This window comes from Tribolium castaneum, chromosome 7, assembly GCF_031307605.1.
Source record: "Tribolium castaneum strain GA2 chromosome 7, icTriCast1.1, whole genome shotgun sequence".
Taxonomy (NCBI): domain Eukaryota; kingdom Metazoa; phylum Arthropoda; class Insecta; order Coleoptera; family Tenebrionidae; genus Tribolium; species Tribolium castaneum.
This window is the reverse complement of record NC_087400.1, coordinates 7,604,878-7,629,418: the sequence shown is the minus strand read 5'-3', so window position 1 is coordinate 7,629,418 and position 24,541 is coordinate 7,604,878. Positions and strand designations below refer to the sequence as shown.

Sequence of the window (24,541 nt, the reverse complement as noted above, 5' to 3'; positions counted from 1 at the left end):
TTCAAGTACCTATGTATTTTGTAAATGCATAGACAAATTCCCAAAATCTCATAGATTTTGTACATTACATAATTTTTCCAAATGCTTGTTAATAATAAACGTAAAACTTGGCAGGAAAGGTTTAATTTCACTCTCTTTTATCGATGATTACAATTTCTTAAAATTAAGGAAAAAATGTTTATTATGAAGAGTTTAGACGTAAAATTCTTGTACTTACAAAGAAATCTCTTGTTAAAATTTGGAGTTCTTATCAAGAAAAATAGTGAATTGACGACGACTCCCAGTGTAAACCATTTCTAAACGCAGTTAGTTGACAAAAAATGGAAACATTTTTTGACAAATTTATTTGATTCTTTGCCAAATTTTAGGTGTAACACTACTGATTTCTATCTCATTTTGTTTCTTTGCATATTCCAACGGACGTATATGAAATAAAATTTTGAAAATTGACATTCAGTGTTTCACCAGCGAAAAGGGGGTGGAAAAAATTGACCATTCAGCACAGTTTTGGAAATTTTTATTTATTTATTTGAAACTTGTTTACACTAAATCTTTAATATGGGTTAATAAAAAAGGACTATAAGAAAGCTTAGAAGGGTAAACGTATACATTTAGCAAATAATTTGAAAAAAAAGTGAGACCCTTCTACGCTTCCATTGAATTTGTTTTACTGTCCTAAGACTAGAAATAAAAATAAAATCAGAAATAACTTAACGAGGTATGAAATACTTTTCGTTTCAATGTAATTTGGTTGTTGAAATCTTCTCAATGTCTGGATGCCTCCGACTTAATTTCCCTTATTAATTCCTTGAATTTTACATAAAGTGCATTTTAGAACGCTTTCGTGATTATTTAGTTTAATGATACGTCTTCGCTCAAATAAATTCGAAACGAGTGCGATTCCAAACCAATTCAATTCATTGTGGAATTTAGCAACAATCGTCAATTTCATTGAAACGACGTTAACAATGTACTTGTGAAAGATGCTCGTCTCTCACGAATCTATAATTCGGCAAAAAGTGGGCCAGAGACGATTGCACAATTTTTGACAGTGATGAATTATTGTGACACTTTTACGAAAATTCAATTATTCGTCAAGTGTGTCTTTGGTTATGGTCGGTATGAAGCCATAAGTGGGGGCACCGGTGTTATTATTCGACTTGCCACTCTCTCCCGATGATTTGCTTCCGGACTTGGATTTGGCTTTGGGTGCTGGTTTTACGTTGCTGTTGAAATCGAGGAACGCTTTTTTCTCGTTGTTGAGGGCTTCTCGCATCGAGATTTTGTATTTTTTGCTTATTTTGAGGAGGGACAAGAACAGTTCGAAGAAAATCAGCACAATGGCGCAGAGTGTGCCCCCGATCGTGACATAAAACACACCCTCGACGTTTCGGACGTCCAGGGCAGGGGTTGCATCATCACCAGAATCCTAAATATTTTTTTAATTTTTAAACCGTTGTTTTTGTAATAATTATACTCAACATCATAAAAATTGCAACACCAAGATGGGATTAGAATTTTTTTACGAAACTATTAACCACTAATAAATGATTAAAATTTGAACGATTTTAATCAAGTGGTAAAGGAGTTTTTAACATTTAAGTTCTTCTACCAGCAAGTGTTATTCTTCCAATTTTTTGCTTTTCTGACTATCTTATTATGTGTTTTTTTTTAATTCGTTTAGGTTTAAGTGTTCTAAAAGCACAATTTAAGCAGTTTTGAAAAAGGCATGATTTTTGGACTTCAAACTGGGGTTTTTCATTTAGAGAAATTGCTAGTAGTTTGAATAGAAATCAAAGTAACATTAAACAATGTTATTAGTCACAGAGTGGAGAAGGTCCAGGACAGCGCGAACGGGAAAGCATACCTTAAAAAAAACAAATGAAGTCCAAAATGGTCGTCTTTAGAGTATGGCTATAATTTAATTACAAGACAAATTTTTGTCCAATGGGTGGGTTTAAAGGTCGTCTTTTATCACTTTGGTTTGATTACCATCGAAATTGGTCATTTGGACTGTTTCTTTTTGGTTTTTCTTGGCATGGGAGAAATGGACAAAAACGTATATCTAAGCTTGACCCATCAAACGTTTATTCCGAAACACAACGCGTTTCGACCATAATGTGGTCGATGTATATAGTGTATATTCTCATCTGAAGATGATCACTTTGTGGTTGAAACGCGTTGTCTTTCCAAATAAAAGTTTTGGTGTGTCAGGTTTAAGCGGTGTTTTTGCTCATTCTTCCCATACTTAGGAAATCCAACAAAAAGCAGTCCAAATGACCTAATTCGGTGGTAAACAGTCAGAAGTGAAGTACGACGACTTTCGAACTCAACCATTGGTCAGAAATTTTTTTGTACTTGAATTATTGCCATAATTTGAAGATGACCACTTTGGACTTCCACTTGGAAGCCTGCTTCTTCTTCTGCTTTGTTTTAAATCTTTTCTAATCAATAATTGATAACATCGCATAATGGTACTTGGATTATCGTTGAAACAAATAGCAATTTCTTTAAATAAAAAAAAACACCTATTCGTTTCCCAAAAATTGTGCTTCTATAAAGTTTGTTTAATTGTTGGTAATTTCATTTTTGTCGTACTCTAAGCATATTTTCGTTTACATAACACTTAAAACTAAATGAATTTAAAAAATATTGCTTTAAAAATTGTCAAAAACGCAAAAAATTGCTGGTAAAAGAGTTTAAGTGTTAAAAACTTTTTTACCAATTGATTAAAAACGTTCAGATTTATTTATTTAATCTTGATAATGCATGTGTTCTATAGTCACTTGTATACAATATTTGACGAATATATTCCAAAATTTTATAATACTAATAACACAAAAAATATAACTATTCTTCTTGGTTAAGTACAGAAATAATAAATAATATTAAATAAAAACATAAACATTACTTAAACTTTAAAAAATACAGTTTAACTAGAGATTTTGAAGAATGTAAAACACTTCGTAAAATTATTAAAAAGCAGATATTGTCGGCATATAAACGGAACCTTCAATCTGTTGAAGATTCTATTAGTCGTGACTCAAAAATTTCTGGTCATTTATAAATAATAGGAGAGATAATAGCAGAATACCAGGTAAGATGCATTATAATGGTACCTACTATGACAAGCCCCAAGATATTGTAAAGACATTTTGTAATCATTTTGCAAGTGTTTTTCAAACTTCTAACGACATGCTTTTAAATAATAACAATAGTTTTAAAGTCGATTCTCTAAATATAATTATCAAATGCATATCTGAAAGTGACATTCAAACAAGTCTACTGCCGGGTCTGATCAGATACCTGCTTTTTTGATTAAGGACTGTATTGGAGCGCTAGTGATTCCACTACTGCATATTACTGCATATGTTAAAGAACACTACATTTCCTACTATATGCAAACTAGCTCGAGTATGTCCCGTATTTAAAAATGACAAATCCAACATAATCAATTATAGGCCAATTGCAATTCTGTCCAATTTTTCCAAAATCTTTGAATCCACTGTGTACCAACATAAATTTAGTTTTATGAAAAACTTTATTTTTTCTTAGCAACATGGATTCCTTTATAAAAGATCTACAGCAACAAATTTATGTTGCTTTACAGAATACACTTTTAGAGTATTAGATAACCATGGTCAAGTAGACGTAACTATACTGATTTATTCAAAGCGTTTGACAAACTCGATCATGGCATTTTAGTCAGTAAATTAAGAGACATTGGTTTTTCTGATGCTTTGATAAAACTTTTAAAGTCACATTTACATAACCGACAAATCTTTGTGTCATACGATGGCTTCGCGTTTAAGAAGTGTAGTATCCCATCTGGTGTACCACAAGAGTCTAACTTGGGACCACTTCTTTTTTTACTGTTTATAAATGACCTACCGGAAAGTCTTAAATGCGAAACACTCATGTATGCTGATGATCTTAAATTGTATTCTGAAATTAAAACACTAGGAATGTTAGTTAAAACACTATAGGAAAATTAGTTAACTGTTGTAATTTAAACAAACTTAAACTTAATATCTCTAAATGCAAAATTGTTACTTATTCTAAGAAAAGACATCCACTTAAGTATGACTATAGAGTAGATCAATCAGTTTTGGAGCGATCAGATACGTAGTTGATACGTAGTTGGTATCTTATTTGACACAGTTTTCTGTTATAAAACATATAAATTCGTTATCCTCTTCTTCTGCCAAAATCTTAGGTATTGTATTACGCAACTGTAAACAATTTAATATTTTTGTAACTTTAAAAACTGTCTATTTTACATTAATAAGATCAAAACTTGAATATTGCGCTCTCATATAAAATCCTTTTTATGAAACCCATAAATTACATTTGGAAAATTTACAAAAAAAGTTTCTTAAATATCTATATTTTAAACCTTATAGAGGTTTTTCACATGAGACGCTTTTGCTAATGTTTAACTTGCCATCTTTAAATATGCGAAGAAAACAACTTGCTTTAACTTTTTTATTTAAACTCATACACAATCAGATTGACTGTTCGTATATTCTAGGTAAATTAAAAAAATTAAAATTCAAAATCAAACCTTTTAGCAACATCTCCTGTGTCTGCTATGAAACCAAATTTGTTCAGAATGCGTTATTTTTTGTTGTTCTTTGTCTAACTTGCTACGTCTTTGCTGTATTTTTTATAACTTTTTTTTTCTTATTATATCGTATCTTTGTATTTTTGTTTCTTATAGTTTATATTTAATATGTTATGTTATTGGAATTTTGTAATTCTGTTGGACAATAAAGCATTTATCTATACCTGCTAATAGTCTGACATTTGTGCCAAGTTTCATCAAAAGGTTCCTATTCCTTCTTGGTGTTGCAATTTTTATGACACTGAGTATACTTACAAGGCATTGCCCTCCTCCACGTTTCTCCTCCCACCACGTCCGTTTGAGATTATCGAGTTGGCCGGACGATTGTAGTTTCAAAATGGCCGTACTTAAAGTCTTCCTATAGGTTGAATCTGTAACAAAAAACATTAAACCTTCCAAAATTTTGATCAAAATTTTGGCTACTTTTTCTCATGGCAATTCCGTAGCCTTTGTCGTCCAGAAGTCCGCCGTATTGTTGCAAGTCGCAATGACGTTGCGTTTCGTATTCTATGGAAATAGATTCCATGAAGAAAGCATAAGTTTCCTTATTTGCCAACTTGACACCGTCTTTATTATCACCGACCATATCATCTGGGTGTTCCTCCATGTACTTTGCAATGATTTTGTAAGTTTCACTGTCCTTCCCTCTGAAAAATCCTTCAGTGGCTCCTTTGCGTTTCGCTCCCATTCTTATCCCTTTCTCCTCGTAGTTTTGGACCAAACTTTCAACATCTGTGAAAAGGGTTATGGTGTTTTCGTTGGCTAGAAAAGCCGCCAAACTGGCCGTGTATGAGGACACCATGATCAAAACGAAAAACCACCACATTCCAGCCACCATTCGTGTAGGAACACCGCTAAAAAATTGTAATAATTGTCAAAATTATTTTTTGGGGGCGTTACATTGGTGCTAGTTCTGTCCCTTGCTGCATCAGACTTCCAACAGCGTACCAGAAAGAGTTGGAAAGACTGAACTGGTTGATCAAAAACTCGGGTTCTTCGACACAAGGATAAGGATTTGTCCACTCGTCTGGACATATTCTGCCCAAAACAAAGAAGGAAACAGAGACGGCTATGTAAGCCAGCGCCAACATGATCCAGGTGTCAAGTGCGAAGGGGTCGGCGAACGAGAAAAAACTAGGAGGGGCGTTTCCTGGCTTTTTGGCCAAAATACTAATTCCTGAAACCTGGCATTTAGCGAAAAAAATTAACAAACACCAAGTACCCAAATTCATGAAAGGTGAAGTAAAATCAACAGCTTCCTCGCGTTCTGCTGTGATTGTTAGGTCAGTGATGGCCAAATCAGCAACCTGTACGATAAAAATCAGAAATTTGTTTACTGAAGTTTTTTACAACCCCGTGCATGACGTCTCCTATCATTCCTGACCATTCTCCAGTTACTTTATTTTTATCACCGTTTGACTTGTCTTCCCGGATTATGAACGTGTAATTGAAGCCTTCCATTTGTGCCAATTCGTGGATCAAATCAATGGCGAAGCCCTCAAAGCGGTCGTTACCAAACAATTGGCCTGAATTTTCTTTCAACATACAGTAGGGATCAGTCTAAAAAAAACTAGTTCATTGTTCAAAAATTTTGGCACACCCACCAAGCACGTAATGACTTTGAAAGTCTTGTTTCTGAGACTGAGGGGATCCTCTACAATATCCTCGTCTTTGTGTGGTGTGATAACGAGGCCTTTAGACATGTTCCAAGTGCCAATTTTGGAAATTCCATTTTGGGTCAGTTCTATTACGTCTAGATCGAAATTACTCCGAACTCCATTGCCATCGAACTCAATCCGACCGGTCATTTCGTCAAACTTGCTCTAAAACATTTGGGTAATTAATGTGAGTAGCCCAGTCAAACTAGAGAAATCGGTGGAAAAATTCCTAGAGAGATGGAGTTTTTTTTAAAAGCTTACTTTACACTTGGGTAGACATATATCAAAAGTCTCCAAAGTTGAGGAGGAGCTCGAGGAAGAGGAGGGGGTTAAAGCAAATTTTTTTTGTTTTTTTTTAAGACAGAAGTCTTCAGGGTCGTCTTTAGATGCTACATTTTCGTCTTCGTCTCTAACATTAAAAACTGAATTACAGTCTTGATCAGTAAAATATTAATAAATAGATGATTTAATACAGATGTTTTGAATAAATCTTCAGATACTGAATTGTGGTCTGCAACTGGAGAGCTTGAGGGAAAAAAGTTTTTTCTTTTATTTAAAATTAAGCCAAATTACCGTTGGATCATTAAACCCCGAAAAATAAGTGGCTACACAAAAAATTAAACAAATCGCTCGGCTGATCCAAGAAAAAAATATAATTTTGTTGTTAAAAACTTAATCCAAATTTTGATAGTAATTTGGGCAGTCACCTTTCGAAACAATTGATGAAGTATTTCTATGCGGCATTTTGTATACCACTGAAAAAAACTATCAAAAGTGTGCGAGCTGTCAGAAAAGTAAAATTGTTTTAATTTGGTGAAATTACTTTAAAAACCAATAACAGTGGCTGAAATTTCTGTGTTGTTGAAACAGGAACTAATATTCGTCTATGGAAAGTGTCGTTGGACTTTTTGTGAAATGTTATTTATGAAATTTAAAGTTCAAAGAATCTTCAATAATTTGAAGACACAGGAAGCGTACCTGAACTAAATCGAGTGAGAACAAAACACGTCACTGGAAACGAAGCAATAGTTGGCGCTGTAATTCAAGCTTTTTAAGAGAATCCAATCAGCAGTGTACGAAACATTTCCAAAGTCCTGAATGTTCAAGTGTCTAGAATTTTTCAGTTGTTGTTCAGTCTTTTAGTCCTTTCGTCTTCCACGAACGAGTTTTTTCCACCAGCATTTTTCACTGACGATAAATTGTTTAATATAAGTCTTAAAAGGCTTAACATTTTAAAAAGGCATGTAAAAATTACGTTTTTAAGACTTGAGTTGTTGCATTAATTGGATTTTAATCTTTATCTTCTAAAATATCTGGAAAATAATGAAGAAAGTTTGTTTGTCACAAATTCTGGACAGACAAAATTTTTGACGATATTTTCGAAACGGTTAGTAGCAGCGACTTGATTCTTGTAGATTTGAATTTCGCCGATAATTTTACGTTAGAAACACTCAATGCTAAGAAAATAACTGTAAAATTCTGAAAAATAATGAAGAAAGTTTGTATTTACAAATTCTAGAAAGACTAAATTTTGAGAATATTTTCGAAACGGTTAGTAGTAGCGACTTGATTATTGCAGATTTGGATTCCGCCGATAATTTTACGTTAGAAACACTCAATACTAAAAAAATAACTGTAAAATACTAGAAAATAATGAAGAAAGTTTGTTTATCACAAATTCTAGAAAGACTAAATTTTGAGAATATATTTGAAACGGTTAGTAGCAGCGACTTGATTCTTGCAGATTTGGATTTCGCTGATAATTTTACGTTAGAAACACTCAATGCTAAGAAAATAACTATAAAATACTGGAAAATAATGAAGTTTGTTTATCACAAATTCTGAAAAGACATTTTTTTTTAGGATATTTTTGAAACGGTGAGTAGTAGCGACTTGACTCTTGCAGATTTAGATTCCGTCGATCATTTTACGTTAGGAACACTGAATGCTAAAGAAATAACTGTAAAATACTGGAAAATAATGAAGATAGTTTGTTTATTACAAATTCTGGAAAGACAATTAGTCCCACAACAATAAGGCTAGGACCATTGTGTAGAAAATTTTATCAACTTTAATTTTGGTAAAAAAATTAAAATTGATAGGAGTGACCGATTCCGAGATATAAGCAAAAAAACAAAAAAAGAGAACTTTACCCCCTCCCTCTTCTCGAGCTCGCCCTTTAACCTTGGGGACCCAAGTGTAAAGAAAGCTTTAAAAAAATCTATTTCTCAAGGAATTTTTTCTACCAATCGCCTTAATTTTGTTTAATTTGCCAACCGTTTTCACGTGGTTGGCAATCGTGTAGCCATGCCGGGACGACTTGGGCGAGTTGCAACTAATTTCGGTCATTTCCATCTCCTTGATTGATAATTTCCTACTGATAACTTGGGTAATGACAGATACTGCGTCTATCAAAAGAGCCGTTTCAGTCCTCATTTTGGTCAAGTTGAAGTTGGGTTTTTGGCGCATAATTGCCCCAGCCTTGACATGGAACATTTCGTTCAAGGGATCCAAAATCCGGATCTGCAACAAAACATCAAAAATTTGGCACAACCTAGTGGACCAACCCCAGTGATGTTGGCTTCGCTGTATTGAAACGGCTCCAAATTAATCGTCTGCAGGTCCAAATTTGTGATGAAAAAGTTATAGTCCTTGGTCATCAACCCGACTTGTTGGGCCTGCTTTAGGACTTCTTCCAAAGACTCGATTTTGCAATCGATGATGAAGTTCTTCTGACCCGAGCGCACGGCTTCCTTTAGTGTTGTTCTAGGCCAGACTATGAGTTTGCTAAATTTTGGGAACAGCGATAACTACCTATAAATTGGTGTTTCGTCCAGTCCTTCGTAGAGCTGCTTCACTGTCACTATAATTCCTTCATTTTTAGCTAGGTTTAAGAGATCGCCAAGTCGCAGCATGCTTTCGTTGTCTTCGTAAAACACGGTCAAGGTCTTCCAGTTCCATAGCTTCAAGACGCTGAAATAGGCAGACGTCAGATAGGCTGAATGTGGGTAGAAGTTGATAACGCTGCGAAAATCGGCAGAGCTGTACACCCATCGGGTGATAACGTGGGCCAAGTCCTTGTTGTCGCAAATTGACTGGACGATGTCAATCTCTTCGGCGTTTTTGGGGCCAAAAATAACCAAAGCTTGCTGGTTAACCAGTGAGCAAGCTTGCAGTCGGGAGTCAAACGGGCCATTGGTCCTCAAGTCACTTTCCTCACTCACACTTGTAAATTTGACATCGGAATATTCCCGATTTGCGATGTCAATGGCAAAATTGAACGCCTCCTCATCACTCAAAACCGAGTCGTCCACATCCGGAGGCTCCGTGAAAATTCCGCCTGGACTTCACCGTGAAAAATCTACAAGTTTGGCATTCCTCACCCAAAAAAATTTCCTTCCGGTCTTGTTCCTGGCCCAGAAAGTTGGGAAAAATCAGCAAAAACACCGTCAAACCCAAGCACCGCATTGTACTGAGACACGGCACGAGTCTATTTTTACGTTTCCTCGATTTAACCGACTAAAATTAGAAACAAAATATTTAGGCGGACCACTTTAATCAAAACTGTCGTAAGATAAGTACAATCATGATGTGATAAAGCCGTAGGGTTCAGGTTTGGGGGCGGTGACAGGCTTGAGCATAGCGGAAGTCCTGAAATAGAACCGCATTTCGTCCATTAGTAGCACTTTGAAGGGTTTTTTGACACGGAGCGATTTCTTAAATGTGTGTACGGCCATTTCGACGAAAACTAGGACGCAGGAAAGGACAGTCCCGATTATCGTCACGCAGAAAACGCCCTCCACGTTTTTGAGGTTGAGGGGGGTGCCTTCGGTTGATTTTTCTCCTTGCTGAAATTTCCCGTTAATTTATTTTGGGCGAAAAATTTCAAGCGGTACCGGGCAAAGGCCACCTCCTCGTTGCTCCTCCCACCATTTTCGCTTCAATTTGGCTAAAACTCCCTCTTCTTGGAGCTTCAAAATAGCAGTGCTTAGGGCCATTCTGTACGAGGAGTCTAGCACAAAAATTTAGTACTTGATTGGGTTTTTAATTAACGTACTTTTTCGCATCGCAATTCCGTATCCTTTCTCGTCCAGAGAGTGGCCAACCGAGGTCAAGCCGCAACGTCTTTGTGTCTCATACTCGATCGAGGTGGTTTCCATAAAGAAGGCATAGTCTTCGTGTTCGGCTTTATGGACCCCGTCTTTATTATCATTGACCATTACTTCATCTTCATGGTTTTTCATGTATTTGTAGATTTGTTGGTACTCATCGACGTGCTTGGAATCCTGAAGCCAGAATCAAAACAGAATTTTTTTGTGTGCAACTGTCAGAAAAACGGCACTTTTTTCATGTTTTTGAGTCGTAAAATACCACATTTGTTTATAGTAAAATAAAGCCTTGAAAACGTAAAAAAAAACTTTTTCACAATAGGTATCTTTTATAATGTAGGCATGTACTAAGAAAGGATTTTTGAAAAATCATCCCCTAAGGGAGCTAAATTGGGTGTTGAAATTGAATCTAAATCCATCATTTTTAAAGTTATATTTTTGAAAAATTGTATTTAGGCTTTCAGTTAAAAAAGAAGAAAGACGTGCTTTAGAATTTTTGGAAAATCAAAATGGGGAGTTGAATTTAGAATTAGAATTTAGGAAATCCCTCACTTTTTAAGTTACATTGAACTTACATTTTTGAAAATCAGTATTTAAGCTTTTAGTTAAAAAAAAAGACATGTTTTAGGATTATTGGAAAATTACCCTCTAAGAGGGTTAAATGGGGTGTAAAAATTTTATTAAGAATTTCTTATTTTTTAAGTCATATTTTTGAAAATTAGTATTTGGGCTTTCGGTTAAATAAGAAGAAAGATGTATTTCAGGATTTTTAGAAAATCACCTTCTAAGGGGGTTAAATGGGGTGTAAAAATTTGAATAAAAATTTGTTATTTTTAGAATTATATTTTTGAAAATTAGTATTTGGGCTTTTGGTTAAAAGAGAAAATAGACGTGTTTCAAAATTTTCAAAAAATCAACCTCTAAGAGGGTTAAATGACGTAATAAAATACTTAACTTTTGAGTTTACATTAATTAAAGTTGGTATTTGGGCTTTCAGTGAAAAGTAAAGAAACACTGTTTAAGTTGGAAATACTAACCCCAAGGGGGTTGAACAAGGGTTGAAATTTGTATAAAAATCCGTAATTTTTAACTTGTATCCATGCAATTGGTACTTGAGCTTTCGGTTAAAGATGAAAAACTTGTGTTTAAGAACATTTAGAATTTCTACCCTTAAGAGGGTTAAATATAAAATCCGTCATTTTTTAACTTATATTTATCAAAAATTGGTATTTAAGCAGTCGATAAAAAATAAAGAATCGTGTTTCATGATTTTTTTGAAATTCTACCTTCAAAGGGTTAAATATCAAAATCCGTCATATTTTAACTGATTTCTAGAAAAATTGGTATTTGGGCATTCGGTGAAAAATAAAGAAACAAGTATTTTATTATTTTTAAAAATTCAATCCCCAAAGAGGGTTAAACATAAAAAAATCGTTATTATTTTGAAGTTATATTCATAAAAAATGGTATTTGATCTTTCGATTAAAAATGAAATAGACGTGTTTTTGGATTTTGGAAGTTTCATCCCTAAAATAGTTGAATATAAAAATCTGTCTGTTTCGAAGTTATATCTAAAAAAAATGGTATTTGAGCGTTCGTCTAAAAATAAAAAAACGCCTGTTTTAGGGTTGTTGAAAATTCCACTCCAAGGGGCTTAAACAAAAAAATCCTTTATTGTTGAAGTTATACATACCAATTAATATCTTAGACAGTCGGTTAAAAAAAAAGAGACGTATATTTGGGCATTTTTAAAAATTCCACCCCCAATGGAGTTAAACGCAAAAGTCCTTCATTTTTGAAGTTATATCCAAGAAAATTGGCATATAAACTTACGGTTAAATATAAAGAAAATGTGTTTTTGGATTTTTAAAAATTACATCCACAAGAGGATTAAACAGGGAATGAGTTCGTTTGCAATTATAAAAATAAGCAAAATTTACTCAGGTTCGTATTTGGTTACGGTTTTAAAGTTCACAATAAAATTATGTATTTCTACTTTTTATTTTACTAGTTTTGCGTTGTTTTTCTGTGTCTCGAAATGGTTGTAAACATGCGTGCGAAGCCGTGGGCAACTGCTAGTTTTATACAGGGTGGTCCAGCCCAGCTTCAGTCTTCTGTAGCTTCGTTATTACTAAAGTTGGACTTTTAATATTTTGTAGACGTTATTTATACTCTAGGATGTACTTCAGAAAAGTATTTTTGATTATACAGAGTTTTCCAAAAAAGTGTGTCGTCGTAATCATACTTTTTTTAATGACAAGCTATTATTTTTTTGTGTTTATTTAGATGCCCTTTTAGTTTTTACATGTCCTTGAAGTTTTTTTTAAATCGGTTCAAGGATTATTGTTAAAAAATGGAAAATGTGCATTTTTAGTGACATTATTACTAGGTAAGTGTTGACCAAAGTTTAGCAGACTTATTAATTAAGTTTGATTGATCTGAGTTACTACAGGGTGTTTACAATTTATTTCCAAACTTTTTAAAATTTAGAGCCATGCCTTTAATTTTGCTTATTTCAAATAGCAACCTCTTTTTGTTTTTATATCATTCGATGCAGAATTAAAAAACGAATATTTTTTATTATGACAACCCTATTGCAGTTCCTAATACTTTCGGAGTAATATCCATTCTTATAAAAAAAAGTTTTAGTTCACGGCCGTGTAACATAAATAACTATTATGGTCCTAGTACCAGGAAAAATTTTTCCGTCGAGCCGTTGATTTTTGCCCCAAATTTGATCCCCTTCTTTTCTGCCACTTGTACCAACTCGAACACGTCCTTGAACGGAAGATCTGGACTTTCGGTGGTCAAAAACGCGGCTAGATTGGCTGTGTAAGACGACACCATGATCAAAGTAAAAAACCACCACATTCCAGCGACCATCCGTGTCGAAAAAGCTCTGCAAAAAACTACTCTTGATTGTTACTTTATGGCAAAACTCACATTGGGGCGATTTCTGATCCTTGTTGCATCAAGCTTCCGACCATGAACCAGACACAGTTTCTCAAACTCAACTGATTGACCAAAAACTCGTCTTCGACACATGGGTATGGATTTTGCCACTCACTTGGCGAAATCCGGCCCAAAATAAACAAAGCTATTGAAGCACCAAAGAAAGCAGCTGCCAGGAGTTTCCAAACTGTGAGTGAGAAAGGATCAGCAAAGGAGAAAAAACTAGGAAGAGCTTTTTTGGGTTTTTGGTACAGGATGCTGATTCCTGGTAACAAAACCGTTACAAAAGGACAAAATTAAGGTTCGGGTACCTAAACTCATAAAGGTGGTACTGAAATCAACTGCAGATTCTCGTTCTGAGGTGATGGTCAGATCAGTGATTGCCAAATCGGCTTTCTGTCAAGTCAAAATTATTAAACCACTTGTGGAGTAAATCACTTACGCCACTAATAACGTCACCAATCATCCCAGTCCATTCGCCGCTACTTTCGTCAAACTCCCCATTTTTTTTGTCTTCGCGGATGATGAAAGTGTAATTGAAACCAAGTTTTTTCGACAGTTCTGCTATTAAATCAATCCCGAAGCCTTCGTAACGTTCGTTCCCATATAATGGTACTTCTGAATCTCTTCTCATACCATATGGTTCTGTCTGGGTTTGAAATTAGTTCAAATAATTGAATCGGGAGTAATTACCAAGCAAGTAATTACGATGAAAGTCCTATTTACTAGACTACCCTCAACAAGGGGAGGGGGATCGGGTGGGTAAACCCGGTTAATGTTTAACCCATCAGAGTAATTCCAGTTACCGATTTTGATAATTCCACCTTCTTTCAGTTCAATGATTTCGAGACCGAAAGCTGAGCGAAGTCCAAAATTATCAAACTGGATTAAACCTGTATAACCGGGGTACTTAACCTGGAAGTTAACCCAAAGTCACGTGTATAATTAAATTATTGAATCAGTTAACTGATTTAACTAAATTTGTGAGTGTGGTCCCGTAAGTCCAAGCTTTGTCCGACGCACAGTCTATGGAAGGTATTGCAAAATCTTTCGGAAGTCTATTTAGGACTTCACCAAACATTGTAACAGCATCAATGATCAAAGCCATCTCTAAATTAACCTTCCAGGCTTCGATAAACCCAAACTCGGTGTTTGTGAAGTCATTTCGGTAAAGTGTAAGTCCTAAATTTTGAATCTCGTCACTATCAGGATCAATAAACCGCATCTGCAATATTTTGTGGTAATTAAGTTTGCTAAAATTAAATTAAATTAATACTCCGGTGATGTTCGTTTCCGAGTATTGAAACGACGTCAAATCAAGCGTGTGGAAGTCCAAATTAGTAATAATGTAAAACTGTTTGTTAGTGACAAGGCCCACTTGTTGGGCTTGATGCAAAACTTCCTCTAAAATATCAGTGGAACAATCTAAGACGAAATGTGTTGCTCCAGATCGCCACACTTCTTTCAGTGTTGGCCTACAATTAATTAAATTGAATTATGTTTGGATGAAAGTTGGCAAAATGATGGACGGAAATGATTAAACAGATATTTACGGTCTTGTCTCAATAATGAGACAATTTTTTGTTAATTAGTGAAAACTGGACTAAAGTTAGAAATTTATTTTTAAGTTGCTAGTAATCGAAGTGCGGAATGCCATCTGTGCCAAATGCTCTGAGTTTACCGAGACTAGAAAACTGGAAAAGGTCGGTCTGAGCTTTTCTTCGTGGAAAATTGTAGAAAAATTTAACACACTTTGAAGGTGAAAATAAAAATTCATCAGTTTTTAGCAAGTTTTTAACACTTGAAACAAGCCAGTTTTTTTAAAAACAGTTACATACAACAGTTTTTTTTTAGTTTTCAGTATTTTCAGCTTAGTTATTGTAATTATTTTGATTGTTTTTTTTGTACAGAATTATGTTTTAATATCTTCATTAAGGATAATAGTTTTCAGTATTTTCAGTATTTTCAGCTTAGTTATTGTAATTATTTTGATTGTTTTTTTTGTACAGAATTATGTTTTAATATCTTCATTAAGGATAATATGTTAAACTTTACGATAGTTTTAAATTAAACAAAGTTATGCTAAAATTTGGATTTCATTTTTAAGAAGATATCTTAAAAGAAATGCTGGACGCCATCTGTTCCAAAAGCTCAAAATTTATTGAAGCTAGATAACTAGAAAGCTTGGTCCCAGTATTTTAGCTTACTTTAATTGTCAAGATAATATCTATTAATTTCTCAGTAGTCTTAAGTTCATAAAACATTTCAAATTTTTTCTTAAAATAAAGGAAATTAAAAAAAGTTTTTTAGAAAAAAACTTTTATTCAAAAGATGCACTAAAAAGTGCAAAATCATATTTTTATATAAATAAAGATTTTAAAATTTATAAAAGCTTTAGGAACAGTGCTCAATTTAAAAAAGTAATTCTGTAAAGCCGTATTGTTATGACTTATGACTGTTCCCAAAGTTTTCATAAATTTTGAAGTTTTAATTTGTAGAAAACATTATTTTTCACTTTTTAGTGCATTTTTTAAATTAAAGCTTTTTAAGAATTTATTTTATTTTTATTTTTTTTATTTATTGCTTTTTAGTCTTTACTTATTCTAAGCGTGTTTTCCTCTGAGATTTAGTTTTGCCATATTATTGTAACACCATTATTTTGCTGTCACGCAGATTAAGTAAGTATACAAAATTTAAAATCATTGGGACAACTAGAACCCTTTAAAATTTGGCTCAAAAAAATGAAAACAGACAGACAGACAACAGAGTAAGTTAAATAAAAGCTTTTAAAAAACAGGTAATTTCTGGAACCTTTTACCATCTAAATTGCTTATTTATACATTATTGTTATTATTATTATTATTACTATGTATTATTTAATTTTTTTGTCAAATAACTGTTTGTGCTTTCGGAAAAAAGCATAAAAACTGAGATGAAACAAACCGAACATGAAGTTTATTATTAAACTTGTGGTAATCCATCAAAACTTTGTAACCCTCTATATTTACACATGTCATAAAATTTTATGTCAAAATTGATAAATTTAGAATTGCTTCGAATTTCAAACAAATCATTCTCTAATTGTTTACTTTAAATTTTAAATCCGTTTGAATTCACTTGGATCTGTGCCAACTTCTCATCAAACCATCAAACTCACCTATAATTACCATTTTGGTACTTATCAAGTTGTCTCACGACCATTCTATGCCCATTTCCATAGAATTTCAACAATTCGGCGAGTCTGATCAAACTGTCGTCGTTTTCATACAAAATTACAAAATTTTCGAAATTCCAAGCTTCGAGCAACTTGATATAAATCTGGGTTAGGATTTGTTGTAAAGGGTAGAAATTGATAGAGTTTTGGGGATGGGCAACAGATCGGACATCCAGCAATGGGATGTCTTTGTTATCGCACACGGTTTGGACCATATGGGCGTTTTCATGGGTCGTGGGACCCAGAATTGCAACCGCTCCGCTTTCGATGAGGTGACAAGCCGCCAGCATGGCTTCAAATGGGTCATTTGGTGGTACATTTTTGACCAGGCCTTCGATGGTTCGCCCATGGATGGGTTCGATTTGATGGATGGCGTGGTGAAATGCGCGTTCTTTGATAGGGTCATCGGTGTCGAAAATAGCTCCTTGAAATAACTGTTTTTTTTTCGATTTTTTGGAAAATTGAGACTCACCGATTTTGAGTGTCTCAGCTTGGGAAAATTTGTGAAAATAGAGTGAGATTGTGATCACAAGCAGCAGCATTGTGTTTTATGAATGATGAGAAGGGAGCGTTTCACTCGACTGAACTGTTGAGTTATTTTCGGAAAGAAATACTTCTATTTTCTCTAACAGTCAGATGTGTTTGTGATTAATTAGTGAAATGGCTGGGAGTGGCTTAGTCTCTTTAGGAAATAAAATTTGAAGAAGTGTGCTAGTGGTAGAACAAAAGAGAAACTTGTAATCGTCTATTTAGACACCGTTGAAAATAGAATAAAATATCTTCATACTTGCATGCCTCAACAAAAAAATAATTGATGACTGGCACAATAAAGCACAATCAAAATCCTTACAGTCGGGTTCATCACATCTATTCATTTTTAATTAGTTTGGAAATAAGAGTCATTCTGTGGTGCTTATTTCGTCAAAATTCATTATGCAAATGCTGAATAACTGCAAAGCGTCACTTGAAAAAATTATGCAGATTCTTGGCTAATTTGAATTTATAATTGATGGTTGTAAATGTAATTGTAGGTTATAGATAGGTAATTAAATAGCTTTCATGCTTAAAAGAGTAATTTCAATTTCAATGCGTGTGTCCTGTATCATATTACAACTTTTCAATTAATTTATTCAATGTTAGCGAGTGAGAAACATTCATTTAATTGCTTGTAATTGAAGAAGAACAGATTCTGTATTGTATACAGGAATTTTCGAATTAATTAGATGAGAACAGCTGTCAGAGATACCAGCACATATTTCCGCACAACTAAATTAGATTAATCGAAATTATTATTTAAAAAATTAACAAAATTCTTTAAAATGCATTTCTCTGTAAATAGTCCGACACAAAATATTAATTTTATTGCAAATATTGTTTCATTTTTATGTCTTTTACTTACCCTATTTAAATATTTGCCAAAAATTGTCAAACACAAAGATATTCATTCTTGGTCATTTTACAAAATTTTAACACTTTCTTTCAATAAAATATTAATATTATTTTAGAATATTAATTTCACTGTGCGTAAGATGGTACTTGGTTTCAGAAACACTTTATTCAATTCCTGACAGTAGTCAAAAACAGAAGAACATTGTTTCTAAAAAGGTGTGACAAAAATTGAGGCTGACAAAAAAAAACAGGTAAATTTAAAAATTTACAAATAATACAAGAAACAAATTTGTATTTTTAATTACTTTGTTAGAAACGTCACAAATGTGCAGTGAATGTTACAAAAAAATTATAAAAACAAATTTTACAATATAGTAATCACGGAACATTACTGTTATATATCTTTCTGAAAGTGTCAAGAGTCTAATACATTATTTTTCGAAATAATATAGAAGTTTTATTCATGCATTATTTTATTTATAATTTACATTTTTAGCATTTGCTTACTTTGTCGCCTATAAATTTTTTAAAATGTCAAATATAGAAATCTTTGTCTGAATAGTCACAAACATAAATTTTCTAGAAAAACCAGAAATAAAAACCTAAATATTAATTATTTTCTCTTCAACAGAACTCAACTCAACTCAAGACTAACTTGGTATAGAAATAGTCATAAACAAAAATGACAAAAAAATGGCTCTTTCAGCTTCATTTGTATATTTTTAACATTTTTAAAGACAGATAATAATTATTATTTATTTTATTTTTGTATTAAAGTCTTCCTTCTACTCAAGAGACTAAATCAAAATGGTTATTTCACATTGGACATAACTTTGACGTAGTCAATTAAGAAAAATTCACAAATAAATTGTTTATGGAAAATTTTAACCAAAACAGGTAGATTTAGATGTATTTGACAATTGATGAATGAAACATTGTGTTTTTGACTGTTAGATAAAATCTGACAGGTTGTAATAACTACAAAGATTTTGTAAAGGAACTTGGGTCTCTGACTATTTTCACAGCGATGTGAAAAAGTTCATTATTTATCTTTAAATGCTGGAAACTTAATCATTTTTTTTACGAAAACCGTACATACTAACCCTTTGACTCATTTAAAATTATTTTCAAGCGTACAAGCTGTTTCTAAAATTTGCTACAACTCAAACTTATGTTTTTTTTAATAGAACAACCTATATTTTTTTTACATTTTTGGATGTAGCTTTTAACACAGATGTTTTTTAAGCTAAATTGTTATTGATCGATTTGGCTTTGTTTTTGAAATAACTTGATTTTTTTGACAAAAACACGCTCTTTAAAAAAATCATTACATAAAAACTAAGTATCTTATAAAAGTAAAGCTTTTACTATTTTAAAGAAGAAAATTCAGACTTCAAGGATGTATTATTTTTATTAGCTTACTGCAATCAAGAAGACATAAAATGAAAAGATTTGTTGCAAGTTGAATAACTTTAAAATTTTAAATAGAACATTAAATTTTTTATTTTTGCATTTAAAAGACTTTTAAATTATCTCTCTAAAGACATTAACAGTTAAGTGTCTTTTGCTGATTATTCAAAAAATATTTCACAGTAAACATTAAAAAAAATTAACTATGGTTTCAGTAGTCAAAAATTGAAAATTTTTGCTAATAATAACTTTTGTGTTACTTTTAGACCATTATTTGTCATTACAGTGAAATAACTAAAATTTTAATTTATGGCAAATTTTTATATTTCCGTATAAACTCCAACAAATAGTCTGTGGAGGAGTTGTTATGGTTTACTGTGGTAACAACAATGCTCATGAATAGTGTGCATTGTTGTTGAAATTAACTTTTAAAGTGAAATATCTTTTTAGTTATTAACTTTAGGCATTTGAAACTTATGTTTTTAGACAGACAATTTAATAATCTTTGAGAAGCAAGTACAAAAAATAGGCTGTTTCTTTTAAGTTTTTCAAGTTGTTCATCGTTTAACAAACTTCTTAATTTTTGTATCTTTTTAACTGTGACGCGCCAAACAATTGGAACAGATTTAAGTTTGAATTTTTTTTTTAAATTGGTGAAAGTCCTACTTTTCTGCGATTTTCCGTTTTTGCGTAATAAATTTTAAAATATGCCGTGTTTATGTAAAAAAAAATCAAATTATTTCAAAAACTAAGCAAAATCGATCAACACAAGTTGCGATTACAATCATCAGTATTAAAAGCTACGTCCAAAAAAACAATAAAATTTAGGGTGTTCCATTTGGAAAAACAAAACTTATTTTTTTTTATTATTGAAACACTCTGTATATATACCGCAAAATTTTAGTAACATGCAGCAGGAACGCAGCTATAATCTCAAAAAAACGAAAAGTTAAACAAGTTATGGCGCTTTTTCGGATCGTTGGGACAGCCTGTATGTACGTTGAAATCATTTCAACAGTCAAACATAACTTTGTCAAAAAATTGTCAAATATATAGACTTCTGTTTTTGGTAACTACTTTCAAAGTAATTTCAACAGCATTTTTTGTAGTTAAAAATAGTAAAATTGTTGTTACTCCTCGTTGTCAGAACTACTGTCAAAAACAAAAATAACTGGTTTTGACTTGGTTTCTGTTTCGTTTAAATAAACACTGTTAAAGTGACAAAAATTTCTCGTTTGCGAACATCTTGTCAAAAACTTTTAATCTCGTTCAACAGCTGAAGCTTGCAACTTCCTAATTATGCTGTCGGATGGTTGGCTGATCCAACCAGCAGGAAGACACGCTGCAGTTACGCTTAATCTTAATCTGATGCAAAGCTAACACGAGATAGTCGATATGATGCACCGTATGCTCACGATTAATTGCACGATGTATAATAAGCTATTTTTTCCCATTTAATGTATTCGCCTAATCGTAAATCTGATGTTGATTATTTCTCTTTGTTAAGTGGAATAGTGCTGCATACGAAAACTTGATAATTTGGGAAAGTCGATGCATTTACCATGTGCTTAGAAAACCGTCAAATTCACAAACTGGGGTAATTAGGGACGATTAATTGGGTTAAATGATTTTTTCAATGGTCTGGACATAAACTATGTCAGTAAAATTTTATTTCGTCGTCAAATTATTTTTCCTGCAGTTATGTCAAAAGAAAGCGAAATTATTTGTGTTTAAGAGCGTGTAATTGAAGTAATTGCACGTATTGTGCTTTTGGCAGTGTGTACTATCCAAGTCCAAACACTTTCACTGGAAAAACAATCCGTTATGTATACATTTACACAAAATGAAGACGCGCCTTGAAAAACAATTATTGTGTCAGAGATACTTGGCCTGCATTTTAAAAATGATAATTATTAAATTATCTGCAACTTTTACCCATAAAACATTCTCTTACGCTCCCAAGCAATATATCTCCCTAATTACAATTGCATCAATGATGATGGATTCGTTGATCCACTTTTGCGGGCATGTGAGCAGATGGTTTATTTTTCGATTAATCAGATTTTTGAGGCCTCGCTTTTATTTGCTACTAAGCGGCAGGTAATTGGTTTGTTTCTCTGTTAATTATCCTTAATTAGCATAGATCTGCTGGTAATTAATTTAGTGGACATCTCTGGCCGAAAAAATTTCATGAATCACACTTTCTAGCCAGTTATTTCCGATCCGAGTTAATATTTTCGTTAATAACAATAGGATGACTTTGAGTTTTGTTGGTCATCACACGAGTGAAACTTGATCTTGCTTGAGTTTCTGGGATAAATGCTTCGTGATAAGAATCATTATTGTTGTTATAAACCTAAATACCTTCATCACATTGTCACATATAAGGGATAATTATATTTTTTCTACCTTTGGAGTTATTTTGTGCGGACCTATTCGTCATATTTCGTAATTACCATAATTAACGTTTTACGAGCAATTAACTTTTACGATCGTTTATTATTGGCTTCCAATTACGCATTATGCGAAGCTGGAAGGGAGCAATTTTTCAAAAATTTTAATTCAATTTTTATAAGAGATGCTCAATTACTATAATTTTGGATTTATTGACCTTTGGACAAAATGTTTGCGGATGCAATAAACTTTATTTTTTAATTCAATTGACGAGAAAGCAGTGAATTTGTTTAAGATTTTCTAGTCTCTATTAGGGAGAAGAGATCAATTAGGATGTTTGTTTTAGGCTCTCAGAAGTAAAATACGTGACTTGACATTTAATGGGAGTAAATATTTTTTTAATTGCATGAATATAAAGTGGGTAGGTTTTATGACCTCTTTTTATATTTGTTTACAGTATTGTTTCACAATAAATTAAAAAATATGTTTAAAAATAATTTTTGTTGTTTTTGACTATTTTTGACAGCATTTTCTCCGATTTCCATTAAAAAAAAACAGAACTCATTTGGATATTTTATTTTGGAACACTCTGTATACAGATTAAAATATTTTTAGAATGTGCCTTATTGCAAGAGCTATTAAAAAAATGATAGCTTGCATAGAAAAAAAGTTATGAAGCAGGCACGCACCCTTGGGTCATCCTGTATATGCGAAATAACGATGTTTATTTTTAAACAAATTGATTAGAGAAAAAATCTGTTGAAACAGTAAAAGTGTAACAAAATGTTTGTATTTGTCTGTGAACTAATTAAAAAACAAAAAAATTTAATAATAATAAAACAAACCCAGACAAAAGAACAATAATGTTAATTAATCAATAAGTAATAGTAGTAATACTCACAAGAGTATTATAAGAAATTACAAGAATAATAGTAGTAATACTTACAAGAGTATTATAAGAAAATAAATTAGCGTTAATAAATTAAATTGCTGGTGGAAAACGGAAAATTGGAATTTTTTGTTTTTGACTATTTTTAAAAATAGCAAATTTAACATTTTGAAAAAATTCGTTGACAAAACTGTTGAAATTAGTTTTACAGAGTAAAGTAAACTAAAGCATTAATTTTTGTATTTGAATAAAACAGGCAATAAAATGAAAGATGTCAAAACAAAGTTGCATAAATGGTTGATTAAGTATAGTTTTTAATTCGGTAAAAAAAAATATCATATACTTTATATTTCTGAATAGAGTTATGTATTAGGAAAAAGCAATTGAAATTGCTGACAGCAATCGAAGTTTTTGTTTTTGACTATTGATGTCATACGTATAATAAACGAAACAAATGTCTGGTATAAGTAAAAAGAAAGCTTTCTAAATTTATCAAATAACAACGTAGGAGTTATAGGAAAGAGTAAAGCTATATAAAAAACTTTTGTTGTTACTTACTTTGATGGTAAAGTAAAAGTAGAAATTTATGACTTTGACTATATTCTAAAAACATTTTTTTAATTACAGTCTTGATATTTTTGAGAGAATTGTTATCCAAAAATATTGAAGTTATTTTAGAAGTAAAGCAATAGAAAATAAAAAAAAATGTTTGACTACTTTTCACACAGTTTTGTTTTTGACTATTAAGGTAATACTAGGAGATAATGTATAATAGAAGAAATTTGGTATAAGTAAAAAGATAGCGTTCTAAAAATTTACCAAATAACAATGAAAAAGTTAAAGGAAAGAATAAAACTATATAAAAAACTTTTGCTTTCACATACTTTGGTGGTAAAGTAAAAGTAGAAATTTATGTTTTTGACTGTATTTTCCAAACCAGAGATATGAACATTTTTTTTTAGTTACAGTTTTAAAATTCTTTAGAAAATTGTTAGCAAAAAATATTAAAGCTATTTTAAAAGTAAAGCAATAGAAAATAAAAATTTTTGTATTTGACTACCTTTGACACATTTGTCATTAAAAAAGTGAGTGAATTTGAAAAATTAAGTAAGCATGGTATCATAGGCAAATTATTTATTTTGAAATTATATTATGGATATAAATGAAAATAATAGAATTATGTATTATCAAAAAACATTACTTAATAAAAATTAAAATTCATGTTTTTGACTATTGTCAAAACGGGTAATAGGAGGCTTTCTAATTACCGGTTTGATATTTTGAAAAAGATTATTAGATTAAAAAAACAAATATTTTAGCAGTAAAATACTGGAAAATAGTCATTTTTGTATTTGACTATATTTGACACATTTGTCTGTAAGAAAATGATTGAATTTGAAAAATTAAATGAGCATGGTGCTACAAGCAAATTATTTATATTGAAATTATATTATGGATACTAATGGAAATAATAGAATTATGTATTATCAAAAAATATTACTTAACAAAAATTAAAATTCATGTTTCTGACTATTGTTACAACGAGTAGTAAGAGGCCTTCGAATTACCGGCCTGGTATTTTAGAGAAGATTATTATTTAAAAAAAAAAAACAACTATTTTAGCAGTAAAATACTGGAAAATAGTCATTTCTGTATTTGACAACTTTTGATACATTTGTCTGTAAAAAGTGAATGAATTTGAAAAATTAAGAGAGCATGGTACCACAAGTAAATTATTTATATTGAAATTATATTCTGGACACTAATGGAAGTAATAGAATTATGTATTATTAAAAAATATTACTTTAACAAAAATAAAAATTCATGCTTTTGATTATTGTTAAAACAAGTAGTAAGAAGCTTTCTAATTGCTGGCCTGATATTTTGGAAAAGATTATTAGT

At 32.0% G+C, this 24,541-nt stretch overlaps 2 protein-coding genes across 3 annotated transcripts; both read right to left on the bottom strand.

Annotated features, from left to right (window-relative positions):
• Positions 1-501: 501 nt before the first annotated feature.
• On the bottom strand, positions 502-9,808 carry LOC135266684 (glutamate receptor ionotropic, kainate 2-like). Of its 2 annotated transcripts, none has more exons than XM_064357847.1 (11): positions 9,666-9,808; positions 9,097-9,622; positions 8,850-9,048; positions 8,560-8,805; positions 6,229-6,447; positions 5,978-6,184; positions 5,847-5,931; positions 5,525-5,801; positions 5,048-5,478; positions 4,880-4,995; positions 502-1,429 (listed from the first exon to the last, which is right to left on the bottom strand). In XM_064357847.1, the coding sequence occupies exons 1-11, from the start codon at positions 9,748-9,750 to the stop codon at positions 1,088-1,090; spliced, it is 2,733 nt and encodes a 910-aa protein (XP_064213917.1). In that variant the 5' UTR covers positions 9,751-9,808; the 3' UTR covers positions 502-1,087. The 2 variants fall into 2 exon arrangements, with proteins under 2 accessions (XP_064213917.1, XP_064213918.1); XM_064357848.1 differs by having other exon boundaries at positions 9,097-9,255; positions 9,666-9,789.
• A 58-nt stretch (positions 9,809-9,866) lies between these two features.
• Positions 9,867-17,163, bottom strand: LOC654966 (glutamate receptor ionotropic, kainate 2). Its single transcript, XM_961435.3, has 12 exons — positions 17,030-17,163; positions 16,501-16,981; positions 14,620-14,818; positions 14,311-14,568; positions 14,037-14,258; positions 13,786-13,992; positions 13,655-13,739; positions 13,335-13,608; positions 13,083-13,290; positions 10,340-10,568; positions 10,179-10,294; positions 9,867-10,130 (listed from the first exon to the last, which is right to left on the bottom strand). Exons 1-12 carry the CDS (start codon positions 17,097-17,099, stop codon positions 9,867-9,869), a joined length of 2,613 nt encoding a protein of 870 aa, XP_966528.3. The 5' UTR covers positions 17,100-17,163.
• Positions 17,164-24,541: the final 7,378 nt, after the last annotated feature.